Source organism: Mesoplodon mirus (assembly GCF_964341445.2).
Source record: "Mesoplodon mirus genome assembly, chromosome: 12".
Taxonomy (NCBI): domain Eukaryota; kingdom Metazoa; phylum Chordata; class Mammalia; order Artiodactyla; family Ziphiidae; genus Mesoplodon; species Mesoplodon mirus.
In genome coordinates, this window is record NC_138988.1 from 39,034,285 (window position 1) to 39,061,997 (window position 27,713).

Here is a 27,713-nt window from a genome sequence, read left to right on the forward strand (position 1 = left end):
CCACATGCCATGGAGCAACTAAGCCCGTGCGCTACAACTAATGAGCCTGAGCTCTAGAGCCCGCAAGCCACAACTACTGAGCCCACATGCCACAACTACTGAAGCCTGCGTGCCTAGAGCCTGTGCTTCACAACGAGAAGCCACGACAGTGAGAGGCCCGCACACTGCAACGAAGAGTAGCCCCCACTCACCACAACTAAAAAGAAAGCTTGTGCACAGCAACAAAGACCCAACACAGCCAAAAATAAATAAATAAATTAATTAATTAAAAGAAAAAGAAAGCAGCCTTTATCAATAACAATCCAGAAGTAAATACTGGGTAATCCCAACATGGAAGACAGGTGAGGAGACAGGAAGCAGTAAAGAGAGATGAGAATGTCCTGAACTACTTTTGCAGGGAAATGTAGTTAATAAGTTGAAGTAATTGATGGGGAAAAATAAAAACAGTTATAGATCCTAGTAAGTTAGTGGAGTAACTACCAGAAATACAAAAGTAGAATTTACATCTTTTATATAACATGGTGTATTGATTAGGAAAGCCCTGGTGGCAATGAAGAAAGACCTGAAAATTAGCATGTCGAGCAATGTAGATGGTTATATCTTTCCAAAAAGAATTTCTGAGGTGGGCAGTTCAATGCTGCTGTTATTAGAAATCCAGCTGTTTTGTCATGTTGCTCTACTGTGCGTGGCTTCAACTTTAAAGGTGGTCGACTCGGTCCATGATGACCACTGGAGCTGAACCAATCATACCTGCATTCAAGTAGCTGAGGAGGAATCGGGAAGAAGGACATGCCCCTTCCTTTTAAAGAAATTTCCCAGAAATCACATACAAGATCTGCCTTTACATCTCTCGCCGATTATATGACCACACCTGGCTTCAAAGGAGGCTGGGAAGTGCCTTTTAGCAGTTGGAAGGGCTCTAACTAAAACTTGGGATTTGTAAACTAAAGAAGAACAGAAGAATAGCCATGGGGAGGTGAAAGGGAAAAAAAACCAAACCTTTTTAAAAAAAATTTTTTTAATTTAATTTATTTTTTTATATAGCAGGTTCTTATTAGTTATCCATTTTATACATATTAGTGTATACATGTCAATCCCAATCTCCCAGTTCATCCCACCCCCCCACCACCACCCCCACCACTTTCCCCCTTTGGTGTTCATACGTTCGTTCTCTACATCTGTGTGTCTGTTTCTGCCCTGCATACCAGTTCATTTATATCATTTTTCAAGTTTCCACATATGTGCGTTAATATATGATACTTGTTTTTCTCTTTCTGACTTACTTCACTCTTTATGACAGTCTCTAGATCCATGCACGTCTCTACAAATGACCCAATTTCGTTCCTTTTTATGGCTGAGTAATATTCCATTGTATATATGTACCACATCTTATTTATCCATTCGTCTGTCGATGGGCATTTAGGTTGCTTCCATGACCTGGGTATTGTAAATAGTGCTGCAGTGAACATTGGGGTGCATGTGTCTTACTTACTTATTTATTTATTCATTTTTATTTTTATTTTTGGCTGCATTGGGTGTTTGTTGCTGCGTGCGGGCTTTTCTCTAGTTGTGGTGAGCAGGAGCTACCCTTCCTTGCGGTGCGCGGGCTTCTCATTGGGTGGCTTCTCTTGTTGCAGAGCACAGGCTCTAGGCGTGCGGGCTTCAGTAGTTGTGGCACTCGGGCTCCATAGTTGTGGCTTGAGGGCTCTAGAACGCAGGCTCAGTAGCTGTGGCGCATGGGCTTAGTTGCTCCGTGGCATGTGGAATCTTCGCGGAACAGGGCTTGAACCTGTGTTCCCTGCATTGGCAGGTGGATTCTTAACCACTGCGCCACCAGGGAAGCCCATGCGTGTGTCTTTTTAAATTATGGCTTTCTCTGGGTATTTGCCCAGTAGTGGGATTGCTGGGTCATATGGTAATTCTATTTTTAGTTTTTTAAAGAACCTCCATACTGTTCTCCATAGTGGCTGTATCAATTTACTTTCCCACCAACAGTGCAAGAGGGTTCCCTTTTCTCCACACCCTCTCCAGCATTTGTTGTTTGTAGGTTTTCTGATGATGCCCATTCTGACTTGTGTGAGGTGATACCTCATTGTAGTTTTGACTTGCATTTCTCTAATAATTAGTGATGTTGAACAGCTTTTCATGTGCTTCTTGGCCATCTATAAGTCTTCTTTGGAGAAATGTCTATTTAGGTCTTCTGACCATTTTTGGATTGGGTTGTTTGCTTTTTTAATGTTGAGCTGCATGAACTGTTATATATTTTGGAGATTAATCCTTTGTCGGTTGATTCATTTGTAAATATTTTCTCCCATTCTGAGGGTTGTCTTTTCGTCATGTTTGTAGTTTCCTTTGCTGTGCAAAAGCTTTTAAGTTTCATTAGGTCCCATTTGTTTATTTTTGTTTTTATTTCCATTACTCTAGGAGGTGGATCAAAAAAGATCTTGCTGTGATTTATGTCAAAGAATGTTCTTCCTATGTTTTCCTCTGAGAGTTTTATAGTGTCCGGTCTTACATTTAGGTCTCTAATCCATTTTGAGTTTATTTTTGTGTATGGTGTTAGGGAGTGTTCGATTTCATTCTTTTACATGTAGCTGTCCAGTTTTCCCAGCACCACTTATTGAAGAGGCTGTGATTTCTCCATTGTATATCCTTGCCTACTTTGTCATAGATTAGTTGACCATAGGTGCGTGGGTTTATCTCTGGGCTTTCTATGCTGTTCCATTGATGTATATTTCCATTTCTGTGCCAGTACCATATTGTCTTGATTACTGTAGCTTTGTAGTATCGTCTGAAGTCAGGAAGTCTGATCCTTCAGCTCCGTTTTTTTCCCTCAAGACTACTTTGGCTGTTCGGGGTCTTTTGTGTCTCCATACAAATTTTAATATTTTTTGTTCTAGTTCTGTAAAAAAATGCCACTGGTAATTTGATAGGGATCGCATTGAATCTGTAGATTGCTTTGGGTAGTATAGTCATTTTCACAATATTGATTCTTCCAGTCCAAGAACATGGTATATCTCTCCATCTGTTTGTGTCATCTTTGACTTCTTTCATGAGTGTCTTCTAGTTTTCTGAGTACAGGTCTTTTACCTCCTTAGGTAGGTTTATTCCTAGGTATTTTATTCTTTTTGTTGCAATGTGAATGGGATTGTTTCCTTAATTTCTCTTTCTGATCTTTTGTTGTTAGTGTATAGGAATGCAAGAGATTTCTGTGCATTAATTTTGTATCCTGCAACTTTACCAAATTCATTGGTTAGCTCTAGTATTTCTCTGGTGGCATCTTTAGGATTCTCTGTGTATAGTATCATGTCATCTGCAAACAGTGACAGTTTTACTTCTTCTTTTCCAGTTTGTATTCCTTTTATTTCTTTTTCTTCTCTGATCGCTGTGGCTAGGACTTCCAAAACTGTGTTGAATAATAGTGGCGAGAGTGGACATCCTTGTCTTTTTCCTGATCTTAGAGGAAATGCTTTCAGTTTTTTCACCATTGAGAATGATGTTTGCTGTGGGTTTGTTGTATATGGCCTTTATAATGTTGAGGTAGGTTCCCTCTGTGCCCACTTTCTGGAGAGTTTTTTTTTTTTTTTTTTTTTTTTGTGGTACATGGGCCTTTCACTGTTGTGGTCCCTCCCGTTGCGGAGCACAGGCTCCGGATGTGCAGGCTCAGCGGCCATGGCTCATGGGCCCAGCCGCTCTGCGGCATGTGGGATCCTCCTGGATCGGGGCACGAACCCGTGTCCCCTGCATCAGCAGGCGGACTCTTAACCACTGCCCCACCAGGGAAGCCCCTCTGGAGAGTTTTTATCATAAATCGTTGCTGAATTTTGTCAAAAGCTTTTTCTGCATCTGTTGAGATGATTATATGGTTTTTATTCTTCAATTTGTTAATATGGTGTATCACATTAATTGATTTGCGTATACTGAAGAATCCTTGCATCCCTGGGATAAATCCCACTTGATCATGCTGTATGATCCTTTTAATGTGTTGTTGGATTCTGTTTGCTAATGTGTTGTTGAGGATTTTTGCATCTATATTCATCAGTGATACTGGTCTGTAATTTTCTTTTTTTGTAGTATCTTTGTCTGGTTTTGGTATCAGGGTGATGGTGACCTCATAGAATGGGTTTGAGAGTGTTCCTTCCTCTGCAATTTTTTGGAAGTTTGAGAAGGATGGGTGTTAGCTCTTCTTTAAATGTTTGATAGAATTCACCTGTGAAGCCATCTGGTCCTGAACTTTTGTTTGTTGGAAGATAGTTAATCACAGTTATAATTTCATTACTTGTGATTGGTCTGTCCATATTTTCTATTTCTTCCTGGTCTTGTCTTGGAAGGTTATACCTTTCTAAGAATTTGTCCATTTCTTTCAGGTTGTCCATTTTATTGGCATGGAGTTGCTTGTAGTAGTCTGTTAGGATGCTTTGTATTTCTGCGGTGTCCGTTGTAACTTCTCCTTTTTCATTTTTAATTTTATTGATTTGAGTGCTCTCCCTCTTTTTCTTAATGAGTCTGGCTAAAGGTTTTTCAGTTTTGTTTATCTTTTCAAAGAACCAGCTTTTAGTTTTATTGATCTTTGCTCTTGTTTTCTTTGTTCCTATTTCATTTATTTCTGCTCTGATCTTTATGATTTCTTTCGTTCTGCTAACTTTGGGTTTTGTTTGTTCTTCTGTCTCTAGTTCCTTTAGGTGTAAGTTTAGGTTGTTTATTTGAGATTTTTCTTGTTTCTTGAGGTGGGCTTGTATTGATATAAACTTCCCTCTTAGAACTGCTTTTGCTGCCTCCCATAGGTTTTGGATCGTCGTGTTTTCATTGTCATTTGTCTCTAGGTATTTTTTGATTTCCTCTTTGATTTCTTCAGTGATCTCTTGGTTATTTAGTAATGTATTGTTTAGCCTCTATGTCTTCGTGTTTTTTATGTTTTTTTCCCTGTTATTTGTTTCTAAGCTCATAGTGGTGTGGTCGGAAAAGATGCTTGATATGATTTCAATTTTCTTAAATTCACTGAGGCTTGCTTTGTGACCCAATATATGATCTATCCTGGAGAATGTTCTGTGCACACTTGAGAAGAAAGTGTAGGACTTCCCTGGTGGCGCAGTGGTTAAGAATCCACCTGCCAATGCAGGGGACACTGGTTTGAGCTCTGGTCCGGGAAAATCCCACATGCCGCGGAGCAAGTAAACCAGTGTACCACAGCTATTGAGCCTGTGCTCTAGAGCTTGAGAGTCACAGCTACTGAGCCCGTGTGCCACAACTACTGAAGCATGCGTGCCTGGAGCCCATGCTCCGCAACAAGAGAAGCCCCCGCAATGAGAAGCCCCCACTCGCTGCAACTAGAGAACGCACATGCAGAGCAATGAAGAACCCAACACAGCTAAAAATAAATAAATAAATAAATTTATTTTTAAAAAACACAAAACTTAGCCTTAAAGAAATTTAAAAAAAAGAAGTGTAATCTGCTGTTTTTGGATGGAATGTCCTATAAATATCAATTAAATCTATCTGGTCTATTGTGTCATTTAAAGCTTGTGTTTCCTTATTAATTTTATGTCTCAGTGATCTGTCCATTGGTGTAAGTGAGGTGTTAAAGTCCCCCACTATTATTGTGTTACTGTCGATTTCGTCTTTCATAGCTGTTAGCAGTTGCCTTATGTATTGAATTGCTCCTATGTTGGGTGCATATATATTTATAATTGTTATATCTTCTTCTTGGATTGATCCCTTGATAATTATGTAGTGTCCTTCCTTGTCTCTTGTAACATTCTTTATTTTAAAGTCGATTTTATCTGATATGAGTATTGCTACTCCAGCTCTCTTTTGATTTACATTTGCATGGAATATCTTTTTCCATCCCCTCGCTTTCAGTCTGTATGTGTCCCTAGGTCTGAAGTGGGTCTCTTGCAGACAGCATATATATGGGTCTTGTTTTTTTTTTTTTTTTTTTTTTTTTTGCAGTACGTGGGCCTCTCACTGTTGTGGCCTCTCCCATTGCGGAGCACAGGCTCCGGACGCGCAGGCTCAATGGCCATGGCCCACGGGCCCAGCCGCTCCAGGGCATGTGGGATCCTCCCAGACCGGGGCACGAACCCATGTCCCCTGCATAGGCAGGCGAACTCTCAACCACTGTGCCACCAGGGAAGCCCTGGGTCTTGTTTTTATATCCATTCAGCAAGCCTGTGTCTTTTGGTTGGAGCATTTAATCCATTCACATTTAAGGTAATTATTGATATGTATGTTCCTATTACCATTTTCTTTCTTTTTTTTTTTAAATGATATTTTATTTATTTAATTTATTTATTTTTGGCTACTTTGGGTCTTCGTTGCGGCACACGGGCTTTCTCTAGTTGCGGCAAGCAGGGACTACTCTTCGTTGCGAAGCATGGGCTCTAGGTGTGCGGGCTCAGTAGTTGTGGTTTGTGGGCTCAGTAGTTGTGGCTCACGGGCTCAGTAGTTGTGGCTCATTGGCTCAGTAGTTGTGACTTGCGGGCTCTAGAGCACAGGCTCAGTAGTTGTGGCACACAGGCCCAGGTGCTCCACAGGATGTGGGATCTTCCCGGACCAGGGCTCGAACCCATGTCCCCTGCATTGGCAGGCGGATTCTTAACCACTGTGCCACCAGGAAAGCCCCTTACCATTTTCTTAATTGTTACGGGCTTCTTTTTGTAGGTCCTTTTCTTCTCTTGTGTTTCCCACTTAGGGAAGTTCCTTTAGCATTTGTTGTAGAGCTGGTTTGGTGGTGCTGAATTCTCTTAGCTTTTGCTTGTCTGTAAAGCTTTTGATTTCTCCATTGAATCTGAATGAGATCCTTGCCGGGTAGAGTAATCTTGGTTGTAGGTTCTTCCTTTTCATCGCTTTAAATATATCATGCCATTCCCTTCTGGCTTGTAGAGTTTCTGCTGAGAAATCAGCTGTTAACCTTATGGGAGTTCCCTTGTATGTTATTTGTCATTTTTCCCTTGTTGCTTTCAGTAATTTTTCTTTGTCTTTAATTTTTGTCAATTTGATTACTATGTGTCTTGGTGTGTTTCTCCTTGGGTTTATCCTGCCTGGGACTCTCTGCACTTCCTGGACTTGGGTGGCTATTTCCTTTCCCATGTTAGGGAAGTTTTAGACTATAATCTCTTCAAATATTTTCTCTGGTCCTTTCTCTCTCTCTCTTCTCCTTCCTGGACCCCTATAATGCGAATGTTGTTGCATTTAATGTTGTCCTAGAGGTCTCTTAGGCTGTCTTCATTTCTTTTCATTCTTTTTTCTTTATTCTGTTCTGTGGCAGTGAATTCCACCATTCTGTCTTCCAGGTCACTTATCCGTTCTTCTGCCTTAGTTATTCTGCTGTTGATTCCTTCTAGTGTATTTTTCATTTCAGTTATTGTAATGTTCATCTTTGTTCATTCCTTAATCCTTCTAGGTCTTTCTTAAATATTTCTTGCATCTTCTCGATCTTTGCCTCCGTTCTTTTTCCAAGGTCCTGGATCATCTTCACTATCATTATTCTGAATTCTTTTTCTGGAAGGTTGCCTAGCTCCACTTCATTTAGTTGTTTTTCTACGGTTTTATCTTGTTCCTTCATCTGGTACAAAGTTCTCTGGCTTTTCATTTTGTCTGTCTGTGAATGTGGTTTTCCTTCCGTGCTGCAACAAAGACCCAACACAGCCAAAAATAAAACCAAATAAATAAAAAAATTAAAAATAAAATAAATGAATAAAATAAAATAAGGGAAACTCAGGTGGAAGGCAAGAAAGAAGGGAAAAAACAACTGAAAAGTATGATTATTAGAAAACAAGGGAGATTGAATTAAGTCCAACTATAACAGTAATTAGAATAACTGTAGATGGGTTCAACTCATTAAAAAGAGAAGCTCTCAAATCAGACTTTTTTTTTTGTTTAAACTAGCCCTGTTCAGTAGTATGTTGTCTGTCAGAGATGACACAGGATAAAATTGAGGGAATGGGAAAGTACATCAAGTGAGTATGTCATCCAGGGAAAGACAATGATTGGCTTAATCCTTTTTTTTTTTTTAACCCACTTGTAGAATCAATTTTACATATATCCTGACAGGAGAACAGCATAATGAAATTGTTTTCATTCAGCTCCTTTATTCACTAGTGAGAGCCACCTGGTAAACTCTGAGCATTTTCAGGTGGTTTTTTCCTTCCTGTGGATTGCTCCAACCTCTGTATTAGTGCTTCCAAGGTTCTCTATAGATCTGACCTCATTTTTTCTGTTTGTCGAACTCTTTATTTTTTTTTTAAATAACTTTATTTATTTAATTTTGGCTTCGTTGGGTCTTCGTTGTTGCAGACAGGCTTTCTCTAGTTGTGGTGAGTGGGGGCTACTCTTTGTTGCGGTGCAGGGGCTACTCTTTGTTGTGGTGCACCGGCTTCGCATTGCGGTGGCTTCTCTTGTTGTGGAGCACGGGCTCTAGGCACGCAGGCTTCAGTAGTTGTGGCACGCGAGCTCTAGAGCTCAGGCTCAGTAGTTGTGGCGCACGGGTTTAGTTGCTCCATGGCATGTGAGATCTTCCTGGACCAGGGCTTGAACCTGCATCCCCTGCATTGGCAGACGGATTTTCAACCACTGAGCCACCAGGGAAGCCCCTCTCTAACTCTTTAATTCTCTCTAACTTTACTTGCCTGATGTCTATAAGGCCTGGTTAGCTCTACACCGTGGTCCCCTTTAAAGGCTGCTTGCCCAGAGCTGGAAGAAGCCAGTGTTTCTGAAATAGAGATTTGAGTTGCATGCATATGAGGGTTAACACTGTTGGTGGAGGGAGAGATCACAGCTTAGGATGTTGTGAAGGCAGTGAGGATTCTGCCTAAGAGTTGATTGTTGTCTTAATGATAATGCCAGATGCTGGCCTCTGAATACCTGAGGTCAGGGGGTGGGCTTAAAGAGTAGACTCATCCTCAGAGTGGCATTTGGCCTGGAGAACATCTGAGAGGCAAACAGAGAGCAATGGAGCAAGGAGGGCAGGCATGAATATGTTACAGAGCCTCAGCCATAGGTCAGGGCATGTTTTTGTTGTGATGATAATGACCGGACATGCCTAGGATCAGGAAATATCTCAGTAGAAAGGTGCCAGGAGACCAGAGGCTTAACCAGAGTATCTTTTAGGAGCAGAGGGATCCTTATTTGGAGATGTAGCCTCTGTTTTCAGAAAGTTTGTTGCATGAGACTTGGTCATGTTTGAGAATGAGGTCTTGCTTCATGTCAGGTGTTTCCTACCGTTGCCTACTTCCTGGCTTGCAGTGCCCTAGGGTGTGCTCTGAAGTTGCCTGGTGACAAGTACCAATGCCCAAGCGTTTCTCAGATACAAGTCACTTCTGCACAGAGGTCTTGCTTTTTGATTTGTCTGTCAAAGGTAGAGTAAAAAAACAAACAAAAACTTTGTATTATATAAGTTTTCAAGCATATAAAAAATATCCTTATGTAATCACTGTTGGATTTGTTTTTGACCGAATTTACTCTGTAAACTACTGGCAGTATTTTCTAGAACATTTTTTTTTTTTTTTTTTCTGGATGGGAGGTGGCAGACACCGAAAGCCAGGCACCCTCAGGCTCCTGGAGCAGAAGGGGAATTGGCACTAAGGCAGCATGTGGCTGCCCATGGAGAGGGTAGAAGTTGGTCTGCGGAGGAAGAGCTGGGAAGCCCAGGGTGATTGTTCTTCACCCCTGCCTGGGCCCCCTGCCTGGGCCCCCTGCCAGCCTCTAGAGAGGTGGCTAAGCCCCGGGAGAGGTGTCTGGGGCTGCTTTGAACTGGAGCTGCACCCACCCGGCAGGAAGCAGATCAGGGAGCCCCAGACTCTGGGGTGGGGTTCTTGGGGGTCCTATCAGTGAGGACTTGTCAATTCCACACTGTCTTCTGATGAGACCACAGCTGCAGGTGCCATCTCCAGCCTGGTCCCAGATCCACAGACCCAGCTGCCAGAACATCTGCTGGGTGCCCTGTGGGTGCCTCAAGGCTGAACTCAGCCCCAAGCCCACACGCTTCCTAATTGCCCCCACTGAAGTTCCAGAACCCCAGCGCACCTCCCTCAACCTCCCTTAGCCTCAACCTCTTCTCTCCCCATTGATCCTGTGATTTTTCCAACACCCTGTCCCTGGCACCTGCCTCCTTCTCTCCCCACCGCCAACCAGGTCCTGACTCCCTGGACACATCTCACTGTCATCTTCTAGAACATTTTAAACGAATGTCAAAAAAAAAAAATTTTTTTTTTCTTTTTTTTGTTTTTTTAAATTAATTTATTTTTTTGGCCACTCCATGCGGCCTGCAGGATCCCAGTTTGCTGACCAGGGATCAAACCCACGCCCTTGGCAGTGAAGGTGCAGAGTCCTAACCACTGGACCACAGGGAATTCCCTGTTTTCTTTCATTTCAACCAGAATGTTGTCTGTTCAAGAAGTTGATACGTCTTGGATATTTGTAGTGGCTTTATATGGATTTTTGCCCTTTTAAGTTCAGGGAATAAAATAAGTTACCAGGGCTTCCCTGGTGACGCAGTGGTTGAGAGTCCGCCTGCCGATGCAGGGGACACGGGTTCGTGCCCCGGTCTGGGAGGATCCCACATGCCGCGGAGCGGCTGGGCCCGTGAGCCACGGCCGCTGAGCCTGCGCATCCGGAGCCTGTGCTCCGCAACGGGAGAGGCCACAACAGTGAGAGGCCCGCGTACCACAAAAAAAAATAAAAATAAAAAATAAGTTACCAGTGAACAGTTACTAAAAAGGGGAGTGTTAAGCCATGTGCCTTGAGGTTCTGTATGTCAGAAATTTAATTTCGCTATCTTGTAGTATCTCCAGACCTGAGATAACTGAGTCTGCCATATCATACCAGTCTTGGGTAGTGACTTTCCTGCCTGCATAGGAGGCTGGGCATACCGGCATCACAGTGGACAGGCCTCAAGTGTATGTTTAAGTCACCTGTGTGGCAGAAGAGAGTGCCCTTGGCTCTGACAAGCCTCACTTAAGGAGCTGCCTGAGTTCTTGGACTCCTTTGCAGCTGAGATGAGGCTCAGTGAAGCAGATGCTCTTCAGGATTGGAGAAGGTGCATTTCCTTATGGGTGGGTGAGAGGCTGGGGAGCCCTCTTTCCCCCTCACTTGCTGTGACCACAGAATGTGAAGCAGAACTCAGTTCCTGACACCCATTTAGGCCCCTGGATAGTTCCCTGACATCTGCCTACAGTGTGGGTACAGGATCACTCATCTTTGTTGCCACGTCCCACTGTCTTCTCAAGGGGAACCCTGGTTGACATCAGATCACATGAGGTTGGGCACTCTGCAGGGACAATGCATCTTATTTATTTTCTCTATTCTAAAAATAACCCCAAATCTAGAAGGAAAATCACAGTTGTACATATTTGAAACAATGCAGACAACTCACTTTCTTCTGCATGGGCCTATATGAATTTTAGTAGAAAATTTGATAAAATTGATGTCAGTTTTTTTGCGGGGGGAGCCGCACCATGCGGCATGTGGGATCCTAGTTCTCCAACCAGGGATCGAACCCGTGCCCCCTGCAGTGGAAGCGCGGGGTCTTAACCACTGGACCGACAGGGAAGTCCCATTTGATATCAATTTAAGATTTGGGGCAATTAGCCCTTGAATTAATTAGTCTGAAAGTAGGAATAAATCTAAAATGAGGTGCTATGAAAAATATTGAAACATGAGTTTGAAACAGAGGTTATTCACATTTGGTAAATTTAAGGAAACAAAAGGAATTTCGTCAAATAGCACAGTGAAACTAAATTGCCATTTTCCTATTCTGTTATAGCCACCTGTTTAATCTGGGTCAAGTACTTTGGGGGAAATTCATCTCTTATTACCATTTTTCTTTGTCTTTTCACTGGTAACTCTTAAAATTTAGGGAAGCTTATCATTTGTAAATCAAACCAGGATGCCCTGAAGATCAACCTTGTGCTTTATCCTACTGAAATATTCATAAACATGACCACGTGGATGAATGAGACAGGAAGCTCAATTAATTTCTTTACTCTCACTTAAATAAATTAGCATGAAAATGGGCTTTTTGCAATTAATGTTAAATAACTGAATATGGAGAACATTTATTTCTTGAGAAGAGACTTAAGGCATTAAATAGGGCTTGCTTTTTGCAAAATGTCAGTAGCATTGTTTCTGCTTCTCTCTCCCAGATCAAGCACTGCGCCTAGCAGAAATTTTACTACCTCTCCAACATCATCAGCAAGTCCCTATTCCTCAGTATCTGCCTCTCCCATTTCAAATGGTGATAGCACTAACACCTCTGGGATGCACAGTTCCGGTGTCAGCAGGGGGTAAGAGCAGGTCCTTTCACTTTGCTTCCCTTCCCTCTGAGTCCTTTCCCAGGCCGTACCTGGACAGCTCCTCTGCTGCTACACTAAGCATAGTGGGATTAGGGCTCCCCATGGGAACATGCTGCATGTGGTGTCTTGCTCCATTTCATACCCACAGTAAATTGTGCCTCCTAGTTCTGATGTACATTGCTTTTCTTCCTGCGAGCTGGTGTTTTCCCCACAGCCTAAGTCAGTTGGTGGTCATGGGGGTCAATGCATTTGTCTGTGAAGGAATGGGCTGGTTGTCTGGCAGAATAGCTATGCGGGGATGATTGTTGGCTGTGGGAAGACCCTGCCTGTTTCCCCTCTGCATGGCTGTGATCCTTTCTCCGAGTGTTTCAGGAGCACCTGCCATATAGCACGGAAAGGGTGGAAGAGGAAGGTCAGGCGAGAGAGAGAGTGCATGCACACTCAGGCACAGTCAAGACTGAGTGTGGCCTGGTGGGTGGTGGCAGGTGCAAGCTTTGATCTTGGTAACCAGTGTTCTTCCCCGAAGTCACCTGGCAGTTAGCCTTCTGGAGGGATACAAAATTAGCATTTGCCAAAGCCTGAGAGCAGAGGATTCAAACAGCATTTCTTCCCTTCAGGATGTGCTCACCACCCGTTATCATGTCAAATCAAGGCAGGGAGTTGGGGGGGCTGGAGGGCTGGGGAGGGGAGTAAAGAGACCTTGTCTCATGGGGTTATTATCAAGTGAGAATTCTAGAGGCCCCAGCGGAGCCCCAAAAGGCATCCTGAGGGCATGTGAGCAGCACTCACTTTTATTGCTGATGTGGGTTATGTTTTCCAGTGGATCTGGCTTCTCTGCTTCGTATAATTGTCAGGAGTCTCCATCAACTCATGTACAACCTGGGCTCTGTGGACTTGGAAACCTGGGAAACACCTGCTTCATGAACTCGGCCTTGCAGGTAGAGGGCAGAGCTGCCATCTCAATAACACTGTGTCTTCACAGTACTTGAGGCTCAAGTAGGTGTGGCCTCTAAGGTGTTGGGAGGATCCTCTCCCAGGGGTCCCTAACGACCCTTTGTTAGTACTTCAGGGATCCCTGCCAAGGCACGTCCCACTGGGTAGTACAGAATGGCCTCATCAGGGTTCCTGGCCTCAAAATGTCTTCTTAATCAGTTATAGGTTTGGTTTTACAGTGAAAGTATGTTGAATTTTGTTGACCATTAGGGAATGATCTCAGAGAGTACTGGAATACTTGCCTGGTTGATCTCTAATGGGATGAGAACTCACAGCAGCTGGTACTAAGGCAAATTATTCCTGCTTGAAGTTGACCATCTTTTCACCAGTGAGCTGTCTCACCTTATGCCCCTGCTTGGAGAAAATCCTAAAATCCTCCCTTTGAAACCTCATTTATTCATCCATCAAATATTTTGGGGGCACATACTATGTGATGGTACTGTTTTGGGCATGGGCTGGAGTTTGGGTCCAACTGCAAAGTTAGGAGGGCACAGTCCTTAGTACTGCCTTCACTTCTGACACCAGCTGCAAGTTTGGGGCTCCCTAAGACCACCCTCAGTTTTGTTAATTTGCTAGAAAGACTTGTAGACTCACTTTAAAGAAATTATACTCACAGTTAAGGTATGTTATAGGGAAAGGATACAGATTTAAAATTAGGCAAGGTTAAGAAGGGAGTAGGGCAGAGTCTAGGAGGGTTCTCAGTGCAGAGCTTCTGTTGCCCTCTTCCAGTGGAGTCAGGATGCTTTACTTTCCTGGCATTGATGTGTAACAGTAGGCATGGAGCATTGCCAGGTATGAAAACTCACTTGAGTTTTGGTGTCCAGAATTTTTATTGGGGCTTTATTATATGGCATGACTGATTGGTTGTCCAGTGGTTAAAGAGAAAATTCTTGTGAATTGGTGAATGTATTCAAAGATTTAAGGCAGAAATACCAATCATGCCTATCTTCTTTCAGCACCCCAAATCATTTTACAAGGCAGGATGCTCTGATACCAAAATATGACAAGGAATTTCTAAAAACAAAAATTTTAGACTATCGTATCTCATAACTGTTGACACAAATAATGTAGATAAAATTTTAGCAAATCAAAATCAATGATATCTAAATAAAAGTGGTAACACATAACAAGTAGGTGTGGTTTGTGCTAGGAAAACCAAGTTGGTTTAACACCTGAAAAATTAATCAGTCTTTTAACATAGTAACAGAATGAAGGAGAAAACCATGTGATCATCTCTATAGATGTAGGAAAACTCATTTGATAAAATCCAATACCCACCTTCATTTTTTAATTTAAGGAGTTAAAATTAATATACACAGGTACAATATTATTTATTGTTTTCTCTAATTATCCTGATTTTCCCCACCCATAGTGTTTTGGCTCTAGTAAAACATTTTGCCTTCGGCTTACTTATATTTTGTCTTCTCATGAAATAGTGGAATGTCGCAGTCACTTCCAATAAAAAAAAAATATCATCTTAAAATTATTTTCTTCCACTGAATTAAAAATTACTGTGTGTCAGGCATTTGGGATATATAGCCTTTGCCCTCAGAGAGCTTGTCTCAGAAACAGTTCTTAGGCTGAGCTCCCTCCAAAACAGTGTCCCTGGGAGGCTAGTCACAATGTGGCCATCAGCCTCTAGGAGGCTGTGCCTTACTGTTATGAGCCCTTCAGAGAATCTGCTGAGCACTTCATTTTGTTGGCGTGACCCTCACTGGTCGTTTAGAACTGGGTTTATCTTGTGTCTCTGTGTGCTTTCCAGAAGTTGTGTAAGCTGTGATCGTGTTCTCTTTCAGTGCTTAAGCAACACTGCACCACTGACCGACTACTTTCTCAAAGATGAGTATGAGGCTGAAATCAACAGGGACAACCCTCTGGGAATGAAAGGGGAAATTGCAGAGGCCTATGCAGAGCTCATTAAGCAGATGTGGTCTGGAAGGGATGCTCATGTGGCACCTCGCATGTTCAAAGTAGGTTGACATATATACTTCCTTTTTCCTATTTTGGGGAGAGTGGTTTCGTGTTGTAATGAAGCATTCCTTTACTGCATTTTGGGATTAAGATGGGCTCCAAGACTAAAAGCACTGCGTGATCAGATCCTTCTTTTCTGTTCAGTCATTTAGCACACACTTAAGTGACTCAGCCCCCACCTCTGGGCCGAGGATACTTCAGATAATCATTTGTATTGTAAGCTGCTTGTTCAGAATGCTGTATTCTACAGCGGCATTCTTTTTTTTTCTTTCTAAGTTTTTTTGATGTGGACCATGTTTAAAGTCTACTGAATTTGTTACAATATTGCTTCTGTTTTATGTTTTGGTTTTTTGGCTGCGAGGCATGTGGGATCTTAGCTCCCTGACCAGGATCGAACCCACACCCCCTACGTTGGAAGGTGAAGTCTTAACCACTGGACCATCAGGGAAGTCCCTACAGTGGCATTCTTTAAATGGTTGACACCCTAAGCCAGACCATAAAAATTCAGTCTAATTTCCAGTATCATCTGAAAAGTGCTCCCAGGTTCTCTGAGACTGGAATGTATAGCAACTGTGGTTTGAGTTGGGTCCCCGAAGTTAGGAATTGGGCTGACATTGTCGGATGTTGGTGTGAGGGGCAGTTCTCACTTGGGTCCCTCAGCTAGGAAGATGGGAAGATGGGTGAACTGCACTGGGCACTTGAAGCACCTCAACCTTCCATTGCCCTGAATGTTTTTTGCTGCTGAGGGGGAAGTGCCTTGCCTCCATGTGTTGAAATCTGGAAATCCTGTTTGGTTCAAGGAGCCTTCATGAAGCATATGATTCACAGAGGAAAAAAAATATAGCACCTAAGCTCAATGAGAAAATTAAAATCTTAGATTGTTTATTGAAATTGAAAACAAATTCTTTTCATTCCCATGGTCACATTAATCCCTGGGAAGTATATGCAAATTACTATTCCCAGAGTTTCTGTTTCTGAAGATCTAGGGTGGGGCCTGAGAAGGTGCATTTCTGTCAAGCTCTCAGATGATGCTAATGCCACAAGTTGGGCACTGCACTCTGAGGATCAGTAGTGTAGAGCAATACAAGGCAGACACTTAAATAGGGCTAGGAGGGCTCTTATGTACAGTGCTCTTATTTAGGGCTAGGAGGATTCCTCTGGCTGATGCAGGTACCATTTGTAAACTTCTTAGGGAGACTCTGAACCAAAGAAGGTGGTTGGAGAGGGATTCGTGTCTGTACTTAGGAGATGTGGCTACTGAGGGAGTCACTCTTTACTCCTCTCTTAGGGTAGTGGCCCAGGTTCCAAGTCTGTAGTTGTCCTGGATTTCAGATCTTAGCCCTCTTCTCTGTGGTAGGAACTGCTGACCCTTAGGCCCTTGAGGAGTTAATCAGGCTACTGGAGCAAGGGTGTTCTCCCTTACGGTACCAGCAGACTGCAAATTTATTTATTTATTTATTTATAAAATAAATTTATTTATTTAATTTATTTTTGGCTGTGTCGAGTCTTCGTTGCTGCACGTGGGCTTTCTCTAGTGGTGAGCGGGGGCTACTCTTCGTTGTGGTGTGCGGGCTTATTGCTGTGGCTTCTCTTGTTGCAGAGCATGGGCTCTAGGCACACGGGCTTCAGTAGTTGTGGCACATGGGCTCAGTAGTTGTGGCTCTCAGGCTCTAGAGCACAGGCTCAGGAGTTGTGGCGCACGGGCTTAGTTGCTCAGCGGCATGTGGGATCTTCCCGGACCAGGGCTCAGACCCCTGTCTTCTGCATTGGCAGGCGGATTCTTAACCACTGTGCCACCAGGGAAGCCCAAAGTTATTTTTGATGACAATTTCCTATCTGACTTCACTGGTTCTTTATAACTTCTGCCTTCTGATGTGGTTGCTTTTGTTGTAGACTCAGGTGGGACGTTTTGCCCCTCAGTTTTCTGGCTACCAACAACAAGACTCTCAGGAGCTGTTAGCCTTTCTTCTAGACGGATTGCACGAAGATCTGAACCGAGTGAAGAAAAAACCGTACCTGGAGCTGAAGGATGCCAATGGGCGGCCAGATGCGGTATGATATTGAAGACTTTTGAAGAAAAGTATTCCAGAGAAGCTGCCTCCTACTGGGAGGTGCAAGGGCATTCTTCTGGTCTTGGAGTATTGGTGCCAGGGCTCTGGTTGCCTCTCACTGTTGTTTGTGATGTGGACGTGAGGTCTAATATGGAAATGTACTGCACGTTACAAAGGGGCTAACTCTAGTTACCCCTGATGCTCCCTCTTGGGCTTCTTCAAGTTAGAGTCAGTTTGTTTAATATAATTACATTGGTGAACCAGAGACTAGGGCACCCTGAAAACTGTAAAGTGCCTGTAGTGTGGGCTCTTGGGATTATTAAAATCCATCTATGATGATTGAAATAGTTTGTTATTAATGTTATTAGGGTACTTACATTTTTTTGCCTTGATTTTTAGATCTATGAAGAGGGAATTTAGTATTTAAGCTACCTATCACATTGGGATGAGCAATATGAATACTTCAAAGTAGCTTTCACATCTTAAAGGAAAAACCATGAGCTAGCTGAACTATAGCATAAATTAAAAGCTCACTGAAGGGACTTTGGATCATTGGAAGCCCTATAGGAGGCAGTCCTTCTCCGGTCAGGTCCATGTGTCCACAGTGCTCTCAGTTCGTCTCTGTCCCGTAGATCCTGCATCAGCACTTTGTTAAGTGTAGGATTGGGCATGGAGCTGGCATGTGGAATGAGTTTGGTATGCTAAGAGCAGTCCTGGCCCTCACTGGCCTGGACCAAGTTCTTGGCTGCACAGACTGCCTCACAGTCTATTTCAGATTTTGCTGTGAATCATTCTGGATGCAGAGGCTAAGAACTGGGGGATGTTGAGAATGTCTTATACCCTTTGCTTTCTTCCAGGTGGTGGCAAAGGAAGCCTGGGAGAATCATAGGTTGAGGAATGACTCTGTGATTGTGGACACGTTCCATGGCCTCTTCAAATCTACCTTGGTTTGCCCAGAATGTGCTAAGGTTTCTGTGACCTTTGACCCATTTTGCTATCTAACTCTCCCACTGCCCTTGAAGAAAGATCGAGTTATGGAGATCTTCCTGGTTCCCGCTGACCCTCGCTGCAGACCTACCCAGGTAAGAGAACTCGGCACCCTCATGGTCCCCCTTGTTGTGAGTGGCCTCCAGACCCAGAGTGGGGCTGCTTCCATCTGTTGCAGCAGCAGCTCCATCAGCTGCCTCTGAAACCCCTTGGCACTTGCCTTGAGTGTGTGCCCTTGTCCTCCCTCAGACCTTTGTGTAATCCCATGTCATTCAGGCATATTGTGAAGGTTCTCTGGGCTTCTCTGTCACCTTTTCCCCTATGCTCCATTCATTTGACTAAAGGAACCTGGCTGATCTGCTAAGAGATCCTTGAATCTGAATGTTAGGGGACTAGAAACAGTACTTCCCTTGGTTATGTTCACCCCTAAATCAGCTAGGAGAGCCTGGCCAGAACAAAAGGCCAAATGAAAGGTGTGACAGGCCGGTCTTAGTGTCCAGCCCTGCTGATGGCTCACTGCATGCTGCTTCTGGCTTTATGACAAGGACTGGTTGGCAGTTTGTATAATTGTAACATTTCTTTAAAGGAAGTAGTGAATGACTCTAAAAAGTTAAGAAAAAAATAAAGCAATATGTAGGAGGGAAAGAGGTGGTTCCGCTTCTGTGGTGCTACCTGAATAGAGAGGCAGGTGTTGATGCAGAAGCCTTGCCTATTTGCTCTGCTGGCCACTCATCTGGGCCCTGACCTCACCACACACTGTTTCTGGTGGGACACCTCTGCCCTCCATGATGCCTGCTCCTCCCAACTCATCTCCCACCCTTTCCAGAGCACCCTTGTCACGCCTCCCATCTCTCCTTTGCAGTACCGTGTGATTGTGCCGCTGATGGGGGCCGTGTCTGACCTGTGTGAGGCTCTCTCCAGGCTGTCTGGCATTGCTGCGGAAAACGTAAGGCGAGGTGTTCAGTGGCACTAAGCCTATTGGGGGCAGTTCATAGTCCTTTGGAGTTAAGTTTCAACCTTGTAGCCACTTTTGTGGGGTAGGTCTTATCGGCCAGCACACACGTGATTATATCTGGATGCCTCAGACCTCCTGGCCCTTGTTCATTTTGCACACTGTGCCTGAAACTGTCCCTTCCAGCCCTGGAAGCACTGTCTTTCCTCCATTGAGGACACACTAGCTATGGTCAGAGGGCCAGGACTGGGGATTTGCTCTCGCTTTGCCTCCCCTTCCTACCTGACCTCATCTGTAATGCGAGAAGTGGGAAGTTCTTTCCTGTCCCAAACTCTGTAAGTCTGTGGAGTGACTTGATAGAAATCTTTATTTAAAAACAATTGCTGGGGGCTTCCCTGGTGGCACAGTGGTTGGGAGTCCGCCTGCCGATGCAGGGGACACGGGTTCGTGCCCCGGTCCGGGGGGATCCCACATGCCGCAGAACGGCTGGGCCCGTGAGCCATGGCCGCTGAGTCTGTGCGTCTGGGGCCTGTGCTCCGCAACGGGAGAGGCCGCAGCGGTGAGAGGCCCGCGTACCGCAAAAAACAACAACAACAACAAAACAAACAAACAAACAAAACAATTGCTGGGACTTCCCTGGTGGCGCAGTGGTTGAGAGTCCGCCTGCCGATGCAGGGGATGCGGGTTCGTGCCCCAGTCCAGGAAGATCCCACATGCCGCGGAGTGGCTGGGCCCGTGAGCCATGGCTGCTGAGCCTGCACGTCCAGAGCCTGTGCTCCGCAACGGAAGAGGCCACAACAGTGAGAGGCCCGCGTACTGCAATAAAAAAGAACCCACCTGCCAATGCAGGGGACACGGATTCAATCCCTGGTCCAGGAAGAGCCCACATGCCGCGGAGCAACTAAGCCTGTGTGCCACAACTACTTGAGCCTGCGCTCCAGAGCCGGCGAGCCACAACCACAGAGACCACGTGCCACTACTGAAGCCCACACCTAGAGCCGGTGCTCCGTAACAAGAGGAGCACGCGCAGCACAACGAAGAGTAGCCCCCGCTTGCCGTAACTAGAGAAAGCCCACACACAGCAACGAAGACCCAACGCAGCCAATAAATAAATAAATAAATATATTAAAAAATAAAAATAAAATAGAAAAATAAAAACAATTGCTCACGCTGGCCTTTCTGCTGAGCCTGGCCCTGTGTGAAGGTGGGGAAAGTGAAGACCTCTTGCTGCACGAGGATCCATCCTCCTAGATGCCCGCAGCCCCTCCCTTGTCCCAGTCCTGGTCAGTGCCCTTCTCCTCCCCGCTCTCCTTGCACCCCTGCTGGTTTCAGGTGATAGGTCTTGGTGGTTGGGGTTTGGTCTTTTCTGCTATGTGCTGAGGATGGCTTGGGGAATTCCGGCCCCAGGGAACACCCCAGAGGATTCTGGATGACTGCTGGTCTCTGGTCAGCACTCACTCCCCACCATTCCTGCCACTGGAGGGCAAATCCCGTCGTAAACCTTGGGACAGATACAGCATGTTTTCTGGTGGTGACAGCCATGCTGCTCTCTTTTGGCCCTTGGCCCCTGAGCTCTGGGGCTGGTTGCATCGTGATCTCACAGGGGGCAGCACATATTTTTTCATTTGTGCCTGGGTTAAAGTAGGTGTACTCTTTTTTAAAAAATATTTATTTATTTATTTGGCTGTGCCGGGTCTTAGTTGCAGCACGCGGGATCTTCGTTGCAGCATGCAGCATCTTTTTAGTTGCGGCATGTGGGATCTTTAGTTGCGGCATGTGGTGGGTGTACTCTTATCCATCCTGTAATCTTTCTCTTACTATTGATTCTTAGATGGTGGTCACAGATGTGTATAATCACCGGTTCCACAAAATTTTCCAAATGGATGAAGGTTTAAACCACATCATGCCTCGGGATGACATTTTCGTGTGAGTACTCAGTGGTTTCTGCTGCAGGGTCAAAGGAAACATTCTAGAGGCTTTGCCAGTGTCTGTCAGTGTCTGCAGAGCAGAAGATCTGGCAGTTGGTGCTCATGTGGATTCACCCCAACCCCTGGGTGCAAGAGATGGATGTTCAGGGAATTTTGGGTAGCCGTCAGTGCTAAGCGCCTACTAGCACTTCAGAGCTAGACATTCCAGATAGCTCTCCTCAGCATGAACAAGGCTTTTGTCAACAGTTGCTCCCTGTTAAGAAGGCCTGTTCAGTGGTTCTGCAGATGGTCCTGCTGTCAGAAATGCTTTTCTCAAGAAGAGTCACAGCTTTGTGAGGGGCCATGGGAAGACAGGAGAAGGGACGCAGTACAGGGAGGGTCTCGTCCTTTCTCCCAGCCACAGGTAGTGGCTTCTCAGGCAGGTGCCATCCCAGATGACAGGGAAGGTTGATTTAAGCAGCCTTTTCCAGCACTAACATCTGCAAGCTCTGAGACTCGGTTTTCTCATCCCTGTGGGGACAGTACACTCCAACTGCAGCTCGTCTCCTCAGCTCCTCCCAAATCCTCTTGCTTCAAGGCTGCTTTGTGTGATTGTGTGTGTGTCCCTCTTCCAAGTGGGGGTGGGGTGGGGGGGTGGAGTGTGAGCTTGCCTGAGCCCCCAGCAGCCACTTGCTCAGGGAGGCTTGCGTGTGGAGCACAACCATGTTGTCCCTCCCTCATTCCCTCTCAGCCAGAAACTTGCCTCTGCCGAGAAAGGTTTTCAGGATTTTGTTTTGGTTTTTGGTTTTGGCTGAGGAATGTAGTACACAAAGGAGGCATTTCCTTCCCTTTACATTTTTGTGGCCATTGACTTCTAGGTCACTCTAAAAGGAAGAATTCTTAACCACACCCAAGATCCTAGTTCTGTTCACACTTGCATAGGCTGCCTCCCCACTCGCAGCCGTGTTCCCTTACTTTACTAATGGAGGGTGCCAAGGCTCATGCTGGGGCACAGGGCTGGGACTGTCCACTTCTTACCCCAAGACCTTAACACAGTCTCCCTCAGTTCTGGAAACTAGTGTTCGCACATACCTGCGCTGAGAAGACCTGGGACATCACCTTGTCGGGAGGTTGGCAAACCACCAACGGAGGATTCTTCAGAGGGCTGGAGGGCCAGCCAGTTGGAAAGCAAATTGTTTTATGATGAATTGATAATTGTCTTATGAAAACACAATTGTAGCATCTAATACTTTTTGAGCATGTGATGTACTGTGCTACTGAGTTACTTAATCCTCACCACTACACTGGAAGGTGAGTGATCCCATTGTCCGCTGGATAAACAGACTTAGAAATTAAGGCACTTGGCCTGGTTACAGCAGCCAGAAAGTGGCAATGATGGATCTGGAACCTGGGCCAACCTCACTCCAAGGCTTGGTTCTTGACCATTATGCTGGACACCAGGGTCCTTACGCTAGAGCATACCTTGGATGTTTTTGTGAGTTTTTCTTTGAACTCCTCCTGCATATACTATAGTCAGGACTGTTTGCCAGGCACGTGGGGAGAGGTGTGTGTGTGTATGTGTGTGTGTTTGTGTTTATAGTTTTCAAAAATTGAATCAGTAAGTTTGTGTCTCCCCCTGTAGGAAGAGGGAAAGACTACAGTTGGTTGCCAGCAATTTTGGTAACATCTATTCCAGGATAAAACATCTATAAATCTCCTCAATCCTATGTATTCACTAAGTAAGACACATTTTTCAAAATCATTGATTTGTATTTAGCAGTTTCTTTGGTTATCTCTGATTTTTAAAAAAAAATTAAATATGATTCTTTTACTTCAATGTTTTTGAAGAAAGATGGCAAACAGTTTTATAAATTTGCTTCCTCATTTGAAATAAAGAGTCTTTGGCTTATATTCTAGGTATACGTCGCTGTACAGTATTTGGTTTTACTAAAGGGCAGGGCATTGAGAATGCCTTTTTCTAAAAGTTAAGCTCCTTGATGGGTGACAAAAGGTGAACTTGGTGGCTGGGCCCCCCTGTGTGCCTTTGTGTCTGAAGTGGTCGTCTGGATGACAGGTGTCATCTGTGTTGAGTCCCAGTTGAAGGACTACAGAGTTTGAGGCCATGGTTGGGGGAAGGAGGATCACATTAGCCCCAGGTCCTGGGTTGTGTAGGTTCACCTTGTGTTAACAGTTGACCCTCTTTGGGATTCCTGACCCATCCTCTAGCATCGTCTTGGAAATGGTTTATCCACCTTTTGTACCGAAGTGTGCTCTGTCCTAGTAACTGTAGTCCTGGCCACCATGTAGCTGCAGCTCAGAAATCCATCTCTCACAGAGACCTGCCGCTGAAGATGCTTTCTCGTGTGATTGACACAGGTACGAGGTCTGCAGCACCTCCACAGACGGCTCTGAATGTGTCACGCTTCCAGTGTACTTCAGGGAAAGGAAATCCAGGCCGTCGAGCACTTCCACTGGGGCAGTGCTATATGGGCAGCCACTGCTGGTTTCTGTCCCCAAGCACAAGCTCACCCTCGAGTCTTTGTACCAGGCTGTTTGTGAGCGTATCAGGTTGGTGGTAGGAATGTGATTTGCTTGTTATCTAAAATAAGATAGGCCCAGTAAGAGTGACTACCCGCTGCGGAGTGCCAGTGTTGACCCCGTGTGCTCACTTCTGTTAGAAATGTAGTTGTGTCGGCCCCTGGGAGGGCCAGGGCAGGTTCTATTGGGACAGAACATCTGGCACATCTGAAGCACCATGACAGTGAACACCTAAGCCTCTTCAAGTCCCTGGAATCATGTCTTCACACCTGTCAGTCACCTGCTTGAGGGAGTATAGTGCTTTGATGGCATTTTGTATTTGAATGTAATTTCTGAACTACTCCACTATCATTCTGAACCTGATAATTAACATTACTGGGAAATATTTTTTTAAATGATGGTGCCACGCAATGTTTATCAAAGATTAGAAACAGACTTTCTCAGAGTTTTCAGTGCCCTGGTAGTTAAACTTCTTATCTCATAGGTTCCTCTCAATTTCTTGAAGTGTTAAGCCATCACATGAATTTTAAGGCCCTTTTATTTACATAAATTGCTTTGTGAATAGCTGAATATATAAATTAAGAACTACTTCACGCTGAGTAGTGGAGAAAAACAGGTAAAGGCTACAACTAACAAACAATTTCTTTCTTTCTTCTTTTCAAGCCGCTATATAAAACAACCTTTGCCTGATGAGTCTGGCAGCTCGCCCTTGGAGCTGGGGGCCTGCAATGGCTCCAGGGGCAGCTGTGAAGGTGAGCGTATGCCACGCTGTGGGGCTGTGACTGACCAAATCCCTCCCGACTTCCCTCTTCTTCCAAAGGTGTTGTATACATGGGTGAGGGAGGCTCTGAGGCGGGGTTGGGGGCTCTGCCTAGAGAGCAGACCTGGAAGCCCTGTCTGCACCACTTCACTCTGCCAGAGCCCATTGTCCAACTTTGACACCTCATGTAATCTTAGGCGTGGAGGCTGGGTTTCACCTCAGGGAGACTAAGCATAATAGGACTGAGTGACTTGCCCAGGGTCATGTAGCAGAGTCAGGATTTGATTCTGACCTGTTGGGATTGCTTAGTACACTTGGCTGCCTTCACAAGCTGGCTTGTGTCTGTAGAGCTTTTGTCTTGGCCCTTACCCATCACCATGGTCAGCAGCCGCCCCTGGGGAGGACAGATGTCCTGCCCAGCCAGTCAGAAGGCAGAGACAGGTTCTCTTGGGTCTTTCTTTCTTTCTACCCAGGAAGCCACAAGTGGTAGCTGGCTCTGGGCAGCTCCTGATGTGGGAGTGACGAGCCACAGTTGGAAAAGCAGTAGGATAGACTTGTTGCAAGAAACCCAGAGCCCTCACCATCCTTCTGTGCCCTAGTGCTCACAAGCTCATTTGTGACCGTGGAGCTGTGTCTGACCTGCACTGTGGCTGTCGTCCTTCTTTTGGGGGCCTGCGTGACTGACTAGGTGGCTTTATTCCTATAAAACCAATGTCCTCCAGTTCCTATGCTTTGTGAATAGCTGAATATATATTCTCAGTTGAAAATTCAAATGCCCAGATTTCTGCAAGACATGCCTGGTCCTGGAAAGTGAGAATCGACATTAAAAATAATGACCAGGGGCTTCCCTGGTGGCGCAGTGGTTGAGAGTCCACCTGCCGATGCAGGGGACACAGGTTCGTGCCCCGGTCCGGGAAGATCCCACATGCCACGGAGCAGCTAGGCCCATGAGCCATGGCCGCTGAGCCTGCACGTCCGGAGCCTGTGCTCCGCAACGGGAGAGGCCACAACAGTGAGAGGCCCGCGTACTGCAAAAAAAAATAATAATAATGACCAGAAGGCTCTGTCCTGAAGGGATATTCCAAATTGTTGGTATTTTAGGTTGAGTATTTATTATAGTCGTACTCCTGTTCTTGCCCAGAATATCATGTTCTCCTCCCACAAGGGATGAACAGGAGTGTATTTTGTGCACAGGTCCCACAAGCAGACATGTTGGAGCTATAGTGGTAGTCTCTGAGCAGACCTTGGGTGACCTATGGGTTCTTAGTGCTCTGGAAGTTGAGGCACTGTGATTCCCAGCTTGAGGTGTGGGGCAGACCTCAAAAAGTCACTTCATCTCTCTTAACCTTGGTTTACCCATCTGCAAAATGGGATGATGATAACGGCTTCACAGAGTTGAGGTTACTGTTTAATGAGATAGTGTGGTTAGAGTATCTGGCACATAATAAATGCTCAGTTAATAACAGCATCAAGTCAGTATTTGCTCTTGTTACAATTAGCCTAGTTTCTTAGACATTCCATCTGTCAGTCTCTTGTTCAGTCTCTTGTTCTCACTGCCTTCTTTTGAATTCCATAAGTGAGCCTTGGTGCGTAGACTTCAAATCGTGTTTAATGTTAAAATAATTCTAACCTCTTTACTGCCATGGCTCCTTGTTAGGCCTGTGGTGGCTGTCTCCTGCTGATTCTGAGTGTCTTGGGCAGGACAATGTTTCACTTGCCAGTCTGAGAGCAGAGCAGGCTTACCTGGGCGTAAAAGGGGCTGTGCCACTGCTTCAGGAGTGAAGTGAGCTAATTGAGAAAGGAACCTCTGTGAGAGCTGAGGCTGGCAGTCTCATGCACACTGGCTGTTTCAGAGTCCTGCTCATGGGGACTCATGTCACACTGTCATCCATGGCTGTGATGATCCTGTGGCCTGACAGGAAACCGTGTTGCATTGTCCTGGGCCCAACTTGTCCTTCCTCGTGAGAACTCCTGAGACACAGTCTTTGAAAGAGGATTTTTTTTTTAACTTATTTTTTGGCTGCATTGGGTCTTCGTTGCTGTGCATGGGCTTTCTCTAGTTGCAGCGAGTGGGTGCTACTCTTCGTTGCAATATGCATGCTTTTCATCGCAGTGGCTTCTCTTATTGTGGAGCACAGGCTCTAGAGCGCAGGATTAGTAGTTGTGGCGCATGAGCTTAGTTGCTCCGTGACGTGGGGTCTTCCCGGACCAGGGATCAAACCTGTGTCCCTTGCATTGGCAGGTGGATTCTTAACCACTATGCCACCAGTGAAGTCCCTGAAAGAGGATTCTTATGTAGAATATACGTCTTCCTTTCCTCAGTTTCCATTTCTATTGCTATTTCCCCAAACATATAAACTTCATATTTTGAATCTTTTCTTCCCCCATTACTTTTTTTTTTTTTTTTTGACTGCACCACGCACCTTGTGGGATCTTAGTTCCCTGACCAGATATTGAACCTGGGGCCCCGGCAGTGGAAGCACCAAGTCCTCACCACTGGACTGCCAGGGAATTCTCTTCCCCTGTTACTTTTACATCACCTTTTGGAGTTGCCCCCATCTTTGTTGAAATTACTTATTTGATACCTTAACTTTCCCCTTTGACTGCCCAACAACAAAAATTATGATGAGCATGATCATGGGTTTTTTTATTGCAGCCACATATACCAACCAGTTCTCTGGAAACACCTGGGAAATTTACTCATCACCATATGTCTCTAGAATGCCTCTTTAAATTTCTTTTTTTAATATAAATTTTATTTATTTATTTATTTATTTTTGGCTGCATTGGGTCTTTGCTGCTGCATGCAGGTTTTCTCTAGTTGCGGCGAGCGGGGGCTACTCTTTGTTGTGGTGCACAGGCTTCTCATTGCAGTGGCTTCTCTTGTTGAGGAGCATGGGCTCTAGGCACATGGGCTTCAGTAGTTGTGGCACACAGGCTCAGTAGCTGTGGCGCACGGGCTTAGTTGCTCCGTGGCGTGTGGGATCTTCCCGGACCAGGGATCAAACCCGTGTCCCCTGCATTGGCAGGCGGATTCTTAACCACTGTGCCACCAGGGAAGTCCCTAGAATGCCTCTTAAAACTTTTTTTTTTTTCCCCTGGCTGCGCGGCTTGCAGGATCTTAGTTCCCCAACCAGGGATTGAAGCCACGTCCATGGCAGTGAAAGTGCTGAGTCCTAACCACTGGACCGCCAGGGAACTCCCCCCCTTCAAACTCTTGAAACCCGGCAATCTCAAATGAATAAAGAGAAAAAAGGAGGGGAG

The 27,713-nt window shown here is 45.1% G+C and overlaps 1 protein-coding gene across 5 annotated transcripts in view; it reads left to right on the plus strand.

The window, feature by feature from the left end:
* Nucleotides 1-27,713, plus strand: part of USP4 (ubiquitin specific peptidase 4) — a 51,512-nt gene that overhangs the window by 14,813 nt on the left and 8,986 nt on the right. For 4 of the 5 annotated variants that reach the window (XM_082638802.1, XM_082638800.1, XM_082638803.1 and 1 more), the window contains 9 exons: nt 12,141-12,281; nt 13,111-13,228; nt 15,080-15,253; nt 17,148-17,306; nt 18,163-18,387; nt 19,155-19,238; nt 21,076-21,170; nt 23,528-23,719; nt 24,353-24,441. In XM_082638802.1, coding sequence (XP_082494928.1) covers nt 12,141-12,281; nt 13,111-13,228; nt 15,080-15,253; nt 17,148-17,306; nt 18,163-18,387; nt 19,155-19,238; nt 21,076-21,170; nt 23,528-23,719; nt 24,353-24,441 — 1,277 coding nt within the window. The remainder of the gene's footprint in view (nt 1-12,140; nt 12,282-13,110; nt 13,229-15,079; nt 15,254-17,147; nt 17,307-18,162; nt 18,388-19,154; nt 19,239-21,075; nt 21,171-23,527; nt 23,720-24,352; nt 24,442-27,713) is intronic. The other variant, XM_082638801.1, reaches the window with a different exon arrangement.